The sequence below is a fragment of the Saccostrea echinata genome, unplaced genomic scaffold (assembly GCF_033153115.1).
Source record: "Saccostrea echinata isolate AGI-Se365-2 ecotype Australia unplaced genomic scaffold, CSIRO_AGI_Sech_v1 ptg000049l, whole genome shotgun sequence".
In the NCBI taxonomy this organism is placed as follows: Eukaryota; Metazoa; Mollusca; class Bivalvia; order Ostreida; family Ostreidae; genus Saccostrea; species Saccostrea echinata.
The window spans coordinates 1,519,266-1,538,390 of NW_026889798.1; the positions used below are offsets into that span (position 1 = coordinate 1,519,266).

Sequence of the window (19,125 nt, forward strand, 5' to 3'; positions counted from 1 at the left end):
TTTATTGGTCATTCAGTTATAATTACCAACTATGAAATAGTCTTCTGGCATTGTCAACGAAAAGATGCAAATTAAACTTGTGGAATCATCTACTTTCATTGAGGTTTCTTAAAATTTTAACACTTATAGGGAAATAATGGGTAATGGGTAATTTGAACATTTAACCATCAGAAACTGACAGATGTATATAAATAGGCTGCATAATTTCGTTTCAATCCCCCTTCGTTATTACAATTCTTAAACTTTACTGAAAATATTGTAAACGTAATACATTTACATGTAGCTGTATTTTTATGCCCCGCCATGAATATGGCCGGGGCATATAGTGTTTGTCATGTCCATCTTCCGTCCTTCTGTCCTTCCGTCTGTTCTTCCGTCACACTTTGCGTTTAGCTCTGTTCAAAGCTCAGTTTCAAAGAAACTATCCAAGATATTTTTATCGAACTTCATATGCTGATAGATTTTTTGACCTTGACCTTTCTTTTGACCTTGACCTCACTTTTCTTAAAATAGTGTTTAGCTCAGTTTTAAAGATACCATTCAAGATAGTGTAATCAAACTTCATATGTTGATACATACTGATGTAAGGTATTCAACTGCATCAACATTTTTTGACCTTGACCTTTCTTTTGACCTTGACCTCACTTTTCTCAAATTAGTGTTTAGCACAGTTTTAAAGATACCATTCAAGATAGTGAATCAAACTTCAGATGTTGATACATACTGATGTAAGCTATTCAACTGCATCAACATTTTTTTACCTTGACCTTTCTTTTGACCTTGACCTCACTTTTCTTAAATTAGTGTTTAGCTCAGTTTTAATGAAACAATTCAAGATATTTTTAACAAACTTTATATGCTGATACATGAGAGCTACTCAACTGCATCAATATTTTTACCTTGACCTTTCCTTTGACCTTGACCTCACTTTTCTTAAATTAGTGTTTAGCTCAGTTTTACAGAAACCATTCATAATATTTTTATCAAACTTCATATGCTAATACATACTGATGTAGCCTTTTCAACTGCATCAACAATTTTTGACCTTGACCTTTCCTTTGACCTCACTTTACTTAAATTAGTGTCAAACTTCATATGCTGATACATACTGATGTAAGCTATTCAACTGCATCAATATTTTTTCACCTTGACCTTTCCTTTGACCTTGACCTCACTTTTCTCAATTTGTGTTAAAATGTTGCATTACTAATATACCCTCGGCGGGGCATTCATGTCCTATGGACATATTTCTAGTCTATTTAGCAGCTTTTGCAGAATGCACCTTCTGTTAAATCAAGTACATTGCTTAATGCCTTGTGTAATTCATATAAAACACGTTTAGAAAGTGCTTGATTAAGTATATGTTAACTTGTTGGAAAATCATATCGTACACCATTTACGGTACTTTAGATAACTATATTTTCGCGACACCTTATTTACGCTAGATAGCTATTTGTTATTAATAAGCAAGACAAACTTTAGCTGTGGTTATTGCAATATATAATCCTTTTGTAGCACCGACCGAGCGGTTATATTCATAGTTTGCACTCTTTATATAAAGTCTATATATTTTGGTAGCGTAATATCCTTCCTCATATCTTGAAATGAAACTTAAGTTATCTTTACGCACATCACTATTATATACAATCACTAAATTAACGGCAAGATGATTCCAAGTAATAATCGCAATATAATCCAATAAATCAAATAATAAGACCGTAGTTAACAGTCCAATTGCAAGAATCAAAATCATGGCTAACACAGTTTCAGCGCGGTAATGATACTATGGATCCGCTCCTGACAATAAGGAGCTTATATTTTGGATCCCTAAGATCAGGAGTCGATGCAATTAATTACATAAATTAATATAGCAGTCAACAGGCGGTACATAGCATAAACATGTGGGGTAATTAAGATACACATTAAGGATTTTTGTCTTTGGTCATGAGGTAGCCTACATTTCTAACATCATTCGTAAAGTAATTAGTATCCATCTTGATGCCAACATTTTTCCACTGAGGTATATTTATTGAACAGAACTTAAATTGTATCTCCAGAAAATTTTAAAAGTTATTGCATGATGGTTGTTTGTAATATCATTGTTAAAGATGGACATGTGCAAAAAGCCTTCCGGTAAAATCTCCCTTTTCATGGAAAACAAGCTGCTATCATATACCCGTATCTCTTGTACGTATGACCCCATTGTCCACATCATCTGGTTCTTTCTCCACTCTCTCTGTCTCCCGGGCTTCATCCTCTTTGCTCTCTGTGTAGGAAGAGTGTCTGAATAAAGAAAAAACTCAGCTGCCTTGTCTCTTGCTCGATCCTTCTGTCTTTATTCTGCTTTTCAAAAATTCTTTCATCATATACACATATATTTCTCGATGAGCTGTTAGTTTCTTTCATTTTGAAAAATTCTCTAAAAAATCTAGTAAATTTCCTGTTTTGTTGAATTACATGTACCCCCGATCCTGTCTTTTGACAAGTATTTCCTTCACAGGTGCTTTAATCTGATCAGGTTCCAGGGCTATACAATTTTTTCTTTTAATCTCAGTCTCACTTTCACAAAGGGAACAAAAGTGAGCTCATCTATGTTTTACATTTGGCAAACCTCAGATGATTCCATCGTCTTCATCAGACGATTTTAGATGAGGTACGAATGGACCGAGTGTGGCGAGTTGCTATGTTTTATGGTCCAGGATTTAGGATTTTTAAAAATTGCATTGACCAACCAATTAAAATCAATTTTCGCTGATTTATATATAGATATAGATATTCTTCATTTAAGTAAAGATTTTTTCCAGCATCGTAACGATATATTATTTGCCAGATCATCCATATCTTTGATTCTCCAAACCTTAAATATCGTCAAGCTTTAAGAACCGCTTATATATGCTCCCCACTCTCAATCCTGTCGTCAAAAGCATTCACGAGATATTTTGTCCACTTCACTTTTTTTCTCTACAGAGTTATTTTTACAATGTTTTCTTCAGGGTCTTTTATTTAGCTTATTGGATGATCTGCACATAAAAAAAAACTACGTTTACTCTGCTTGATGACTGGACATAGTTATAATTATTATTCTTTATTATTCTTTTTAGGTTTATATTCTTATGTTTCTTTAATTTCCCGAAAACCGTAAATTTTGAAGACGAAACTTAATATATTAATTTTTTTTTTGCACTGAAATTGCATTATTTTTTTCTAAATGTGCAGAATGCAATGAACTCAGGAGTGTAGCGTAAATTATGTTTACCGTGGACTTTCAATACTTGTCCTTTACAAAGGTATGTGCAGAAAGCAGTTATGGTTTTGCATGTCACGTGTCAGAGACCTTAATCTTGTTCAAATTTCCTTGTTCAAAATCAATTCAAGCCCCATACCCAAGCAAGCTTTGTGTCAAATATTGTTATCCACAACTAAAAAATTATGGAGCGGAATTTTTTCTCCACCAGTGACAGTGAAATTGTCCAAATGTCATAGCTTAATTTCATGTCGTGAGCATTTTTGATTGATGTAAGAACATACACTTTTTCTCTCTCAAAACTTACTGACCAGAATTTTTAACACTTTTTCTGCAAATGACTTTGAATTTATCCACCATCTCTAGAAAGGAACGGAAGGTATTGTTCATTTATGAATGTGGCATGTTTTACTTAGTCTAGGACTAAGTAACACCAAAAGCAGTCTTCTACATGTAATATTCAGCAATGATAAAATGTTAAAAGATCAGGTCAAATTTCAAGGTCAATAGGTCGAATATCATAGCACACTCAGAAATTTTTGACACAGGTAATGCACTTGTCAAATATGAATCTCCCATTCAAAAGTTGTCACCAATGTTAAAAGTTTTGAAAATGAAGTCAAACTTCAAGTGAACGCAGCTCTGTTAAGGCGCACTACGAAGAGGTCAACGGCATAAATACATACTTTTTTAAACTGAATTTATTTTTGTAAAGCTACATTATTATCACAGGACTTTAATATTAATTGAAATAATTTAATTTTGTTTGTATTCTAGCCTCTGATTGGTTAATATCCAAAAAGGAACACAAATTATTTATGTATAACCTGGTTTGGTATGGGGACACACCCCCCTGACAACCAGCTGAATCATCTGTATCCATACAATCCTCTCATTTCCAGTCCTCGGGATTCATGGAAAATTCCAGATTTAATGAATGTACGTTTAACAATAATTCGATCTTACCACATGTAAACAACCAACATGGCTGCTAGGCCTATGTATCAGTTTTTACCTCCCCTCGATTCCCATCACTTCCGTTACTTCCGTTACTACGGTTGTATTATTGAGCGGCAAATTTGAACTAATAAAAAGTAACGAAATTTTACACCCATAGTTATTTAATGATTTTAAAATTAAATTATAAGGAATGACTCTAATTCTTGGACAAATTATTCGCGTATAACCTGGTTTGGGTCAGTTTACGCTGTTTTATAATCCGCTTCGCGGATTATAAAGCGTAAACTGACCCAAACCAGGTTATAGGCGAATAATTTGGCCAAGAATTAGAGTCATTCCTAAAATAACATTGTATACGCCGCTCTGTATGGAATTTGGTTTGGTCACGTTATTTGAAAGTCATGTGATAAATGTTTGTAATGTGTACTGTATGTAGGTCATGAACAAATTTCAATATCGAAAGGGCATACCCTGATTAAAATAATAAAAAAGTAATAAATTGTTTCTACATGTCTCGTAGTTTATGGAAAGTGCTTCTGTGTTAAATAGAATTCGCATTTTATTAGTTTAAATTTCAAGTTTTTTAGTTTTGTCGAAATATGTGTGACCTTTACTAAGTATTTTGTGTATTTATGACGTAATGCTCTCGATTTCAAAGTAAAAGAATGTAACCGTTATGTACATTTAAAAAATGGTCAAGATCTATTTAGTGTATACCCATGCGAAAGGCGATTTAATGAAGCACTTTGGCCTGAAACATGCAAACCCTGTATAATAAAACTTGTTAGAATTAATTCAATACATTCTCTCGATAGTTTTTAAATAAAGGCACTAAACAAAGATTTCAGGTTTGTATTAATGGCCTATCTAACATTTGCAAATAATATCCTGTTTAATAATAAAATGCATTTTCACTCTGAAAAAATTACTTGATCCGCCTCTCATTGCACATAAAATGCGTCAAATTTTACGACGATGATGTCATGTCGACAAGTGCATTGTGATCAGTGACTTGTTTATATCTTGCTGTGTGGGATTTAATTAGCGATAAAAATGAATGCAGTGGTAAGTTTTGGTGAAGTTCATTCTTATACAGTTTAAAATCAAATCGCAAATTATTTCATTTTCTGTTATTATGAGGAATTGTTATAAATTTGTTATGTCACAGTAAGCATTTCCCATATAATTTAGGCCCCGCCCCTTTATGCACCTTAAAGCTTAGCAGAGCTCCGAAGGTAACGTTGGAAAAGATCTTTAAACACAGGAAATGCACTTGTCAAATTTGATCACCCTATCATCCCTTATTTAAAAGTTACCACCAATGTTAGACTTTTTGGAAAATTAGGTCAAACTTGAACGTGAAGTTTGCGGCGTAAGTTTGTGGGGTAAAAAGCCATAGCATGTTTTTTTCCATCCTTTCACATACTCTACATCTAGAATATTTGAGAAGGTCTACTTTTTATGTTTTTGTTTATTTAGAATAAGCAACAAAAGCAAGAAATATTTTTATATATACATATCTTTCTACCCAAAGAAAGGAAGCTGTTGCCATGGAATCCTATGTCAATCGAAACCTCAAGGATACTACCGGTATTAAGTTTTCATTTTAAAAGGTAGATATATAATAACCTCATATTATTCTTTTTTTTTTTTTTGTTTTGTTTGAAAATGTTCGTACTCCTAACTTCCAGGTAGGAAAATGATGACAGGGCAATACAATTATTCCCCTGGGATTAAACTTGCTGCTGCAGAAAATCCAGATGCTTATCTTTTCTTTCACCTTAAGATTAATAAACAAATCTATCTGCAAATGATGTTTGTTTCAAAGTTAAAGTCAATCCAGGGAGATGATTGCATTCACTAAAGGCTGACATTTTATATAAGGTATGTTTCAATTTAATTTATATGTACATTTAATAAATATAATTTTTATGATTTTTTTACTGCCTTTTGTAAATAAACGGATACTTTCCATTATTATATCACCGCGCAGAATTGACCGCGTTTTTACGAACTTTTATTTTGAACTTAAATATGTTTTATCAGTTATTTTCATTGAAATAAGTTATGGATCAATTTATTGTTCGACTACGAAATACTGAATTATTTACTTAATTGCATAGTGACACTCTTTGGACAATTGTTGAGGACTACAAAGGGGCAGAGTGTTAACACAATCACTCATTTCTAATACCTTATAAAAACATTCATGTAATTATTTTATTTATCTTTCTTTCATGTCTATCTTATCAAAACTTTTCACAAATTGTAATTTACTCAGCATATGTCATTTTGTCACTCAATTTCCTAATTGTTGTCAAAGAACTCTTAATTTTATATACCAGTATCTGAATTGTATGTGGCAGTTCGGAGGCCTGACGCATTACTGGCCACTTCCGTCTGTATTCCCCGCATGTATTTCTTGAATGTTGAAATTGCTGTTCATCATTAAATTAGATGCTTTTATTAATAAACTCGAAAACTAAATTACCCGTTACTTTGGATTTATAATATGTGATTTCGGGAAGAGCCCTAGGAATACGGCAGAACTTCTTCCGGCCCACAGCGCCTCTCGTTTTTCGCCAACATTCCCTCTTTCCCGATCAACGACATATATTATTTTTTACCCAAACTACGCGGTCATAATTATAGCAGTAAGATATATTTAGCATAAACATTTCTTTAACTTAATTTTTCTAGCAAGCGAGTTAAAAAATCATTATAATTGCAATTATAGAAAAGGGAAAAAAGTATATATTTAAGAAATAAACAACGTTATTCAGTGAATATGGCGTTATGAATAGCAATTGCTCTGCTGGCATATTTCATGATGCGCGCTAGCGCATCATGGAAAATATGCCAACAGAGCTATCGCTATTCATAACGCCATGTTCACTGAATAATCGTTGTTTATTACTTATATTTGCATTTTGTGATGCCACGAATATCAGAGAAATCCTTGCCTGCATAAGGGCACGGGTGCTTGTCTCCAGTGAAGAAAAATATAACAATAAAATTAGTAAACCTGCTAAATAATAATTTATCCACTTTTTCTCCAGTAAAACTTACAAAATAAATGGTATTTGCTTATTAATCACAGTTATCTGGATACAAACCGCACCGTCTTCAAATTCTTAATATTTTGTGACGCGCCATGACGTCATCGTCATCGAAACTCTCTGAGAAAAATTATAAATAACAATATTATGAAAAAGAGAAAGTTTTTACATTGACTTTAAGTTAAAAATGTTTTGTTATGTTTCTTTAAGTTCTTTTTAAGAGTTAAAATCGTTCTTGAAAAAAGATACACTATTACAGAAATTTCGCTTTGTCTGAACGTAAAAAAATCCTTAGCGTGAAGAGTTATCATTCTTTGCTACAATATGCGTAAAAACGAACAAATATATTAAAGATATAGAGCTCTGTTTAATTTGTAGAAAGTTTTATTTTACAATTAAACACGTTGACCAATTTTTTTTTCTGTAAATTAAAAACACCTTGATCAGTAATCTTAATCATTTTAAATTTCCTTTTTCCCGGAGGATTCCATTTAAAACTAAATTTTATTCCTTTTGAACATCATTCCATATACATACGTCTGAATGTGGTGTATAAGTTTAATAGTTTGTACTGCGCCAGTGTAAGAAACTAAATGCACTTGAAGCAGAAGTTGCTTTTATGGTGCTATGAACGCAACTGGTGAGTTCAGGGTGGGGGAAAACAGAGAGTATGCAAATATATTTACATTTGCTGTGTTTTTCTACTAAGCCAACTGTGAAATTGATTTGAATACTATTTTCGTATAATTGTGCGTAGAAATATATACGGAGAAACTCGAGCTAAAGTGACGTCACAATGAGGCTACAGAGACGTTAATAAAAATGTAACGGTATAGGGCAGTGAGAAATACAAACACCGAGTATATTTTTGGTGCTTTATAACATGTAAAATGTAAATATAAGGAATGTTTTTAAGTTAAGTGTGAATTATTGGTGCGTAAATCACACAGACTTGCATGCAGGCATATTTTTCATGAAGCGTTAGCGCGCTTTATAAATATGCCTACGTGACAAGTCTGTGTGATTTACACACCAATAACACACAAAACTTAAAAAAAAACATTAAATAATGGAATACATGAGACTACATTCCATTTGTTAAAGTCTGATTTATAGGTTTAACACAATGTACATATATTAAGTCGTTCATCAGACTTTTACAAGACAAAACAATAAAATAAAAATTCGAATTTGAGGGATGAAAAAGTATTCTAAAAATAGTTTACACACTCCTGGACTTATATGTACTTCCTTAGAATTGATTTTGAACGCAAATATGTATGTACAATTAATTAGTTATTTGATTCAGTAACCACTTATTCGAAATAATACAAACAAAATTTAAATAATTTTTGAGAAACCCGAAAACATATTTATTTACCAAAAAAAAAAAAAAAAAAAAAAACATGATTGCATCAACTTCAATTAAAGCATTATAAACAAGTTCATGAAATTTTTTCTAAAGAGTAAATGTTATCACAATAAATACGCAGGATTTGTTAGATCGTTTAAACTGGAAAATAATTGCTCATTTCCAAAATTCAAGCAAATAATCAGGATTTATTGTGTGGAAACCCTCCACTTAATGTCGAGGGCATGTCATCTGGCTTCCACTTCCCACCTTGCTTTCCTCAACAAAATTGTAAGAAACTTCTCTGCCTAGAATTTGATTTTCTTCTCCATAACAAATAAATCCCACTTGGTATGCTAAACATTTGTGGAAAGATTTGGTCACACTATGCAATATGGATTCAACACTTTTTCGAATAGACAATGTCACTTCATGGAGCATTGTCATTTGAGAGTTGGGCTGAAATATTTGAAGCTGGATTGTAGATGGAGTTACTGTGATGACAATATTATGACCCTTGTGATTGAACATGGCAGCGTCTTTGTACAAACTACGGATGCCGTCACTTTCCAGAACATTCCAATTTTCGATTTGCATCAATGCTACGACTATACGATAAAAGAAGAAATACGGCAAGAAGTCGAACAAGTATACAAGGACAGAGGACTTTGAATTGGACCTCTTACATGTAATTATCTCTTTCTGTGTTTCTCCAAAGTCCCTCTTATTCATAGAAGGAACATAATGTGTCTGGTCTTCACTAGAAATCAAACCCAATCTCTGCATGTACAACAATAATTCTTCTTTGTGGTACAGTAGAAAACGAGGATCTTCAGCAAGTTTAGCATTCTTTGATGAAGTTTTAGTTCCCAAAAGTCTTTCGTCTTCCCCATTCCATATGTCACTGAGAAGGGAGTCTTTTAAATTTCCTGTTTTGTAAAATTCCTCCCAATCCTGTCTACAGGCAACGATTCCCTTTACATGATTCCTGTCTGTGATTATATATTTAAAGGCATTAACAAACCACTGGACATCAATTATCACTGTTTTGCTAAGATGTTCTTCATTGAAATGAAGAATTTTCCCAGCATCATGATGGTATCTTAACATGTCTTTTGCCAGATTTAGAATTTGTTTTTCATCTTCATGATGCATAAAAACCTTTTCTATAATATCAAATTCCAACACACGCTTATTCTTCTCTTTCTGAATCTTTTCATCAAAAAACACCCATTCATCGGGAATTTGTTCACTCCATTTTTCCTCCGCAGCTATCTGCACAAGAAATTCTTCAAGGTCCTTGATAGGGGCTATAGGAAATTCTGTGCAGAAGCATCTATCTTCTATGATGTACTGGACAAGGTCTGAATTTACAGGCAATACAGTCTGCAGACCATCGAGAAAGGTAGCTTTGTCCTGCAAAAATACATTGGACCGTGAGCATACGAGGGTCGTTCAATAAATAATGCAACAAATAATATATCATAGTAAACGCATACCTATTTATTTTTATTATTTCACATTTGAAACGTTCAATTAAAGAGCTTCTAACCACAGAAAACTCCATGATTTTTCCTTCTTTCTTCCCAAATAAATTCACTTTTAAAGTATGCATGGTCACTATACTGAGCTGAAAACTGTTTAAAATGATCTCTGCCAAGAAGATGATAATGAGAGCGTATGTGAAAAATGTGCTTCTTTACATAAATCAGATTGATTCAGAAATTCAAAAGTAAAAAAAGAGAGTTAAAATATAAATGTCAAATTGGTCGATTGAAATTTGTAGGGACACCAAAAATCATCGACGCAATGTGCAACATGATATCTGAAATGTCAGATTTACATCCAAAAACATTGCTAGAACACTAAGCATTTCATCGTCGTAACATTTTATAGAATTATGACAACGGAAACGAATAGAATAATATATCTATTAGATATTTGCCGTATTTTCTTAAACTTGCCTTAAAATTCGCATTAAATATTTTAACATAATAGAAGACTTGTTAAATTGCGTGATGGATGACGAAACATGGGTTCACTTTTGATAGCCAAAAAGGAAGATCAATAATAAAATGTGGAATCAAAGCTTAAAGAAAAAGCTATCGTTCTTATTATTGTAAAGAGAAATAAATGCTCCATGGACTTTTTATTAGTTTTCAATTTTTTTTTTCAAGAGATTCAGTAAAACAAGTTGTTAAACCCAAAGAAAGGACCATCAATGGTAACTTTTATGTTCAAATTGCACTGAGGAAAGATAAACAGATTTCCTGCAAAGGAAGTCCAAATGCCCCCTCCAGGGTAATTTTCTTGCACCTGGCAACGCTGCTGCCAATAAGCACAGAGAAATAAATGAATTGCAAAAGAAAAGATAGTTTACAGAGTTTTGTCATCCTCCATATTCGCTACATCTCAGCCATTGTGAGGTCTTTTCATTCTAAAAATGCATGAAAACAATCAAAGGAAGATTGTGCAATATTACATATGTCATTGAAAGTGATACTCATCAGTGTCTTTTGGTCTTCCCTAAAGATGGGTATGCTGAGGTTTTCTGGTCATGGGTACAAAGACTTAAGGCATATGTAAAGGATAACAGGGAATGCTTTGAGTGATTGAAAATGTTCAGAATATGTATTACGCACTTTTCTTACTTTTAGATGACCTATTGCATTATTTATTGAACGACCCTCGTAAATAAATGTAACTTTGTTGTAATTGTTTAATCTTACTGTGGTTATGATAGCTAGTATCAAATCAAATTACACACGTCTTCTTGAAAAAAGACACTAACATGTTAATTACTTTACCCAGCTGTTAAACTAGAAGGCCAATGATAAGGAGACAGAGTTGGAATACTATTGTTAATTTTCTTTAACTTTGCAGTATAAGAGACGAAAATAAATTTCAGTTTAAATGCTGGAACATTTCATTAAAACTTGAGAAATTATAGACAAAAGTATTGAAATTGAAATTAAAAGTAAAAGGTATGATATACAGATTCAATTACTCTGCTGTATAGTGTTTTAATGCATGAAATTACATTCGTAAATAAAATCACGTTAAGATTTTTCTAAAGTCACAACCTGAATCTTTGAAAAATTAAGCTTTCAATTTGTGTTTCAAAGATGCATTCAGGCCTCTAAGCGACCTCTAAAATTTAGACGCCAGCTGGCTCCCAGTCAGAAAAAAATAGTAACCACTGCAAATTTTTAGTCGCCAGACTTATTTGTTTTAGGCGCCAACTTTTAGATCTGATATTAGCCAATATACAGACCCATTGTGTTAGTCACGGAGAGGGGAGATTGCAATCGTAAAGAAAAAAAATAGCCAGTTAAATGCCAAAAGGTTGAACTTAGCATGCAGGTAAAACTCCATCATCTCAAGCCACAGTCCAGAGTCCGGATACAGTTCTCTCCTATCGACAAGGAAGGGAGAGGATCGTACATTTTGGCCGTGGTTTGAGACGGTGGTACATATCGCAGCTATGTTAAGGCTTCCCGACGCTTTAAAATGCGCTCAAAACATAATATGTCATTGCGAAGTCGGTTTTGGTTTTAATTTATAAGTATTGAACCTTAGTACTTCCAATTTATATAAAGGGTTTCCTCGGCTATCTATTAGCATATTTGTTATGATATCACATGAGTTTGTTGATCACGTGACGATCATTTATAATTTTTTGAAGTGTTTCATATAAATCGCTTCGGCGCAGCTGATTAACACAATAATTATTAACATTTTGTTATATAAATAAACTCATCGTATCCTTGTGTATCCGAAATGTGCTTGGGAAAAGTCATAGTATTACTTGGGTACAAAATATTTCCTGAGAAATTCAACTTACCTACAAATTTGAGGGTATTTTCCACACAATATCGTAATCTGTATTAAAACAAAGCCAACGCACATTTTTCCCAAGCAAGATTCAATTAGCGAACAACCTCTTCTTACAGATTTCCACAAAAATTCTCAGATTAATCCTCCTTAATCACCTGCGCCAGACTCTTTTATGCACACAAAATAAATTCTACCTCCATCCACGGGTATAAAACAGAGTACATTTCAAAAGTATATTTTTCATAAGCATTTTGAACATGATGAATTTAAATCAAGGGTAGGTAACCGGTGCATTTTTAAAATATTCGGACATATAAGACTTAAAAAACCTTTAACGACCCGTGAATTTTGCAATAGCTATCTAGCATTTTACATGCAGTTTGAAATAAAGTGTAAAGTTCATGACACTTTCCCCGTCATAACACCTCAAGTTTGCAGTGACCTGACGTCATTTTCCATTATGACGTCATATTTCGGTAGTTTAGAGATGTGAAGGCACTGAGTGCACTGTCATATTCTACGGGAAGCCTTAACCTACCTGTGATATTTATATTCAAAAAGTTTTAATCGATTATTTCTTTTTCCAACAAATGGTTCTCTTGAAACATAAAAATACTCAAATACTGCGTTCTATAATTGCCGAATTTCTTATGCCAACAATAACCTGGGACTGTTTTTGTCTTATCTAGTTTACCTGACCTCTGTGAGCACTAATGCGTTGCAAAATTTTCTTCGCACGTGCTGACTAAGAAAAACACACAACGTAACAAAGAAAATACAAGACATCTATTCCTTTCTTTTGAAAAAAGAAAATGTTATAATTTTGGAAATTGACGATCGCCTAGTCAATCTAAAATGGTCGCAGGTTTGGCGACTTATAAAGAAATTTTAGGTGCCAGTCACATATTTTAGGCGTCATGGCGACTACACTAGTCGCCAACTAGAGCCCTGCCGCATATCTTTATCCATATCTTTAGCGCAACTCTTTTACATTTCTAGAAATACCATAAACCGGCATCCTTAATTGAATAGAGATCAGTTTCTGTATGCCCTTTGAAGTTTTACGCACATTTTCATCTGCTGTTTTCTTGAAGTTTTACTGTGGATTTAAATTTTCCCGCCAAACAATAGATCACAGCATGATGTGCTTTCCATATTTTATTATATTTATATACTGAGAGGAAAAAGAAACGCATAGGTTCACTTTATGCATAAAATGGCCCTGTAGATATACCAATTTATTGAGTAACACCTTATGTTCCATTTCAAACATCAAGATAAAGTAGAGACCTAGTGCTTTCTTTTCCTTAAAGTCCAGATCTTTGAAGAAAAGCTTTATGGAATTGCAATGTTCTTGAATTTTAAGAAAAACAGATATATATATATATATATATATATATATATATATATATATATATATATATATATATATATATATATATATATATATATATATATATAAGTACTTTCAAAGAAGAAAAATAGTATGAGCGCACCCTCTGATCTAAAAAAATAAAACATGTTTTGTAATCCTCAGAAACGGTTCTATCAGTAAATAATTGCATATTTTAGATTGCGCTCTATATTAAATATCGAAAAATAGCTTTAAAATTTGGCTGTTTTTGTAAAATTGTTCAGATATGAGGAAAATACACATTTCATGACGTCATAATGCATTGACTAGTGAGAAAATTACGTCATTTTTGGTAGATTCTAAATCGCCAAAGGTCTATAAATGAAATTTAATGCATTGTCAACTAAAACTAAGCAGTTTCAGTTTTTCAGAAATTCACAGGGCCAAAAAAGGCCCTAAGTGAACCTTGTTCTTTTTGAAGTGAACGCGAGCATTTATTTCGAACGTATTTTCCAACGCTGTTATCAATAATTTAAATTCATCTTTAATTTAATTCAAGTTACCAAAATCCTATGTGATTTTGACTGATAATTCATGAGTTATTGAAATTCATATGACGGTAGACTCCAAAAGTGAAAATAAAAATTCTTATCATCTTCCTTGCGCATCTGTAACAGCCTTGATTCCCCTGTGCATGGAGTTTACCAGTGCATTTATCTTTCTCATAGGGATATCATTCAACTCTTCCGATAGGGTAGCCTTAAGTTGATCCAGAGTAGTTGGAACATTCTAAAGCCTTCAAATCTTACAGCCCAGTTAATCCCACAGATTTTCCATTGAGGAAAAAAGGATAAAATTTACAGAATCCAGCTGATTTGGTAAATGTGAATGTTTTTAAGAACGTCTTGACAAACACTGGCTACATTTTACCGGGATGAACATGCTAAAAAATCTGGCATACGCCGCATACGTGAAGTTGCCTAGCTCACGGACCAAAATAGAGCAATGGATTTTCTGTCAGTTTTAGGGTGAATGTTACGATTATGATTGCATACTGTATTAATATCGGTTTCAGTGGTAATGCATTGGCAATAACACATGAAGAAAATCCCTATTTTGATGTGACGTTGATACGCGCCAACGTTAATGTCACGGTTGAAACCTTTCAAGTTTCTCTCTGACAACTGAAAAATGGTCTTTGGTTGAAAAGTTAAAAACAAACTGATAACAACTATGTTTTTGCCTTTTTATTCACTTATACTGCCAATGAAACTTCCGTCAGCAATACCATGATTGAAATTCATACTGACTGCAAATATGTAAAAACGATGTCTATACCTTGGATGAGTCAGTTGGTACTACAAAAGGTGATCACAAAACTGTTATCATCAATATGCACATATTTTTGGCTTTTTAACCTACGTGACGTCATAATTTCACGGTTGAGTAGTTTTGAACACTGATTTAAGTGCACAGTAGCCAAAATACAGCTCTGACCAGTTTTCATAATTTTCAGCCACACAGTCTTAAATATTTCGCATATTATGTTCTCATGCGTTTCTTTTTCCTTTCAGTATATTACCATGATATACGATAATCAGATTTCTTTTGTTTTTATATTAACGCTGACAAGTGATCGAGATTTGCAGTAATGTATTTTTTGCTTATCTATCATAAACCTTCACAAATATATTTGAAACAAGAAGAAGATAATAGATTGTAACAAAATTAAGTATATATATATATTTTTCAAAACAGAAAAAATTGCACTTTTTTTATCCCCTTTTTAAGTGATTTTGGAATAACAAATTGCTGGTAGCTGTATACCTTGTAAACACGTTTGTCCCAGTGTGTTGCTACGAGTATAATAATAACATCACTGTCTCTGTCAATTCTTGAATTCCCATAACAGTAAGTGTGGATTGATTTCATCCAAAATAGAAAGTAATCTGAAAAGATAAAAAAATGAATTCTGTAGGTCTTACGGAAGTCAACAAAGCCATCTCTTACAATTTTAGAATATCAAAGAAAAGGGTAAGCTATAATTATTTATCAAAAATATTATGAAGGTTAAGATTTTCTTTTTATCATAATTATTGGTCCTTATGTAAATGTAGCCTAAATAACATAAGCCAAATAATTTATTGGGTAATAAATATCACATCAAATTATGTAGAGGCAAATAATTATCAATTAATAAAAAAAAAAAAAAAACAGCTATCGATTCTGAGGATTTTTTACGAAAAAAATACATACCTTTGTATTTCCAGTTTGCAAATACGGTGTCCATCTGGTCACAAACGTCCTTCTCTACCAGGTGTTCAAGGTCTTTAGATGCATCAATCACCACTATATAAAAAGCTCTCCTGGTCAGGTAAATCTGGTGACAGGCGTAGTACGCACACTGTCCTCCAAAATCAAAGAAGCTCAGTGTTTTCTTGACACCCTTATCAGGTATTGCTTCACTTCCGTCTTTGTTTGTTTCCCTGACTTATAAACAAAACAAGTGTGTTTCAAATGGCGTGATATAAATTAATTGATCTATGTTAACATACATTAACTTTGCAATTTATGTTGGAAGACATCAGAAGTGGTCTAAAATGTCAACAACAAATTATAGAAGCTACCATGAGCAAAACCCTCGATTCATGCAATACCATTCTAACATATAAATAAATTAGTCAAAATGTTAATAGACATAGCTTCAATGGCCATTTATAACAACTTGAATTCACAAGATGATGTAACACAATTGATATCTACCTTAAGTGTAGTAGTGTATTAGTACATTTATGAATCATAAATAAATAGACAAGCAAGTGTTAGTAGGGCATAATATCCGTATGCTTGTCCGAAAGAATCTGCATTAGTGCACTTCTGAATTAATGTAGATGGATAGACAAACAAGTGTTTATAGATGTAGCAGGTCATATCTTTGACTAGATTGTGAAATAAGTTTTTTATATACATGTAATTCCATGTAGAAGAATATAAACATTCATCTTAAAATGAATGAACAATTTCCTTCCATACCTAAGGAAACTTGATAAAACAGATAAACAAATTCTTTATTCTGGATGGAGAACAATGAACATCAATTATAAGGAGTGAATTGCTAATTAAATTGTACTTTAAGTAAGTACAAGCACTTATTTGGACATATTAGATTTCCTGCTTTATCAAAGAAAAGGACAAACATATACATTTTTTCTGGATAAGACGCTCAATCAACAGAATATTTAACTTTCTTTTAATGTTACGTACATGAATCAAGAAAGTTTGTTTACCTCGGACAAGAAACCTAAATATGGGACCAGCATTTTTCGTATAAAAGGGGGAACCGGTAGAAACCAAAATACCGCAAAGTGAGAGACCAGGAGACTCTTAATCTGGAGTTTGTCTCCATTCTCCCGACATTCCTCGCCTGAAGTGGTCTATGCCGTCTTCAGATAAGTTTTGCTAAAAGAATAACTTTTTAATTTATTGAGCAGCCTTTAAATTCAATTTTCTATGTAAACAATTATTTTTTCTTTGAAATGTTAAAAATTTATACGATCACTTTAAATTCTATTGTTGACGTTTATGTTAAGTTAATAAAATAATTAGAGTTTATGATCTTGCTTGGATTCTAACTGTATTCTGTTACATTGTCTAGGCATGATGCTAAAATGACAATATGAAGTTTTACAGTTCATGCAGGCGTTAATACATAAACGCATTTGAGTAAAACTTTACTCCTTATTCTGCAGCTCACATCTTAGTTCGGTATTAGTCAGCCAAAACATTTTGAATTTGTACTGTTCAAATATGTGAAATAAAAGTGGTGAGTTCTAAGTTTTCACATTTCACTTAAACTTTTTAAAATTGTGCTTTAATAATGCATTTCATTTTTTCTTCTTTAAATACAGTATCTGTCGATTGTATTAAACATACATATGGCACTTATACTTATGTACATGTACATACATAAATGCCATCACATAAGGCACGAAAAGCTGATTTTACCTCCTAAAAATGCTGATTAATTTATCAATAAATTGTGCTTGTCTTAGCTTTTATCTTACTGAAAGCGGAATAAGAGCACCCCTAGTATAATATGTATATGCAACAGTTATCAAAAATAATGTTGCTGAAATGGAAAGAGAAAAGGCAATTTATGAAATGGGTATATTTTTATTCTTACCAGAGCGTAAAAAAGGGGACGACATATATAAGTACATACTTCTGCATCTACATAAACTGCTGGATTTTGAAAAAAAAATTCTTCCTGAGTGTAATTAATCTCTCAGCAGAAATTATCAAATATACCTGATTGGAATTGTTCCGTCAGCAGTGGTAGAAATTAAATTTCCCGCGCATGCGCGGAATTTTATCTCGTAATATACAAGTAAGCACGTTGCAGGCCTTTTAATTTTAGTCTTAGTAGTATGAATAGAGAGCTTGTCTTTGTCAGATTACATTTACATATGAAAACAAAAAATCATAATTACTAGTACTATAAATTGGAAATAGAATTTGGATAAAATGAATGAAGTATCTGCTCAAGTAGTTGTACGACAATGCAATTTTTTGCCTAACATTTTAAAGTTTCTAGAGACTGAGACAGGTTTATGTGATGTGGTAGTTTGTTTCATATGTGTACATATGAGCACGGAAAAAAGAATTTGAATATGTTTGTACAGAATATTGGAAAGCTTAAAGAGAACATAGTTTTATTCAGATTGCAGATTATAAGAAAAGAAAAGTGAAATTCAAATGTTTAACAAAGATATTCGGGAATTATACCATTAATTATTTTGAATAATATACAATAATGGACTCTTTCGGTGGTGAATATGGTTTGTCATTCACCAGAAAAATATCAATATGGACCGAGGCGAAGCTTTATTATATAGTCCGGATTTGAATAAATAAGACATTGAATGCTGCTGATGATACCACTTCCATTTACGAACTTCTGTCGTAGAAAAATAAAAAAAAATGTCCAGATTACAAGTTATAACTTCCGTGTTTTTCTTTTGCTGTTTGTAAGACATCGTAATGTTTAGAAAATAACCCTGCGATAGGCTTGGCTAAGAGTTTTCCTTCTCAGAATCACAGCTGGCTCCGGCCGTTGCAACCATTGTTTACAATGTTGTTTGAGGTGTTGATTGTGACGTCACAATGAAGCTGCACGAGCACCACCCTCCGGTGAATACGGCTTCAAAACCAGTGAATATGTAGTGTTATGAACTGTTTGCGTTTGTATAGATTATATAGAGACTATAAATAGACTATATAATAATGATTTTTATTTGTATAGACCAATAAGCTCAACCAG

General features: G+C 32.7%; 1 protein-coding gene across 1 annotated transcript in view; it reads right to left on the reverse strand.

The window, feature by feature from the left end:
- Positions 1-8,845: 8,845 nt before the first annotated feature.
- The window catches only part of LOC133203253 (probable serine/threonine-protein kinase pats1), a 111,516-nt gene continuing 101,236 nt past the window's right edge, over positions 8,846-19,125 (reverse strand). The window contains exons 5-7 of the mRNA XM_061339072.1: positions 16,062-16,295; positions 15,633-15,754; positions 8,846-10,030 (exon numbers count right to left, since the gene is read on the reverse strand). Coding sequence (XP_061195056.1) covers positions 8,846-10,030; positions 15,633-15,754; positions 16,062-16,295 — 1,541 coding nt within the window. The remainder of the gene's footprint in view (positions 10,031-15,632; positions 15,755-16,061; positions 16,296-19,125) is intronic.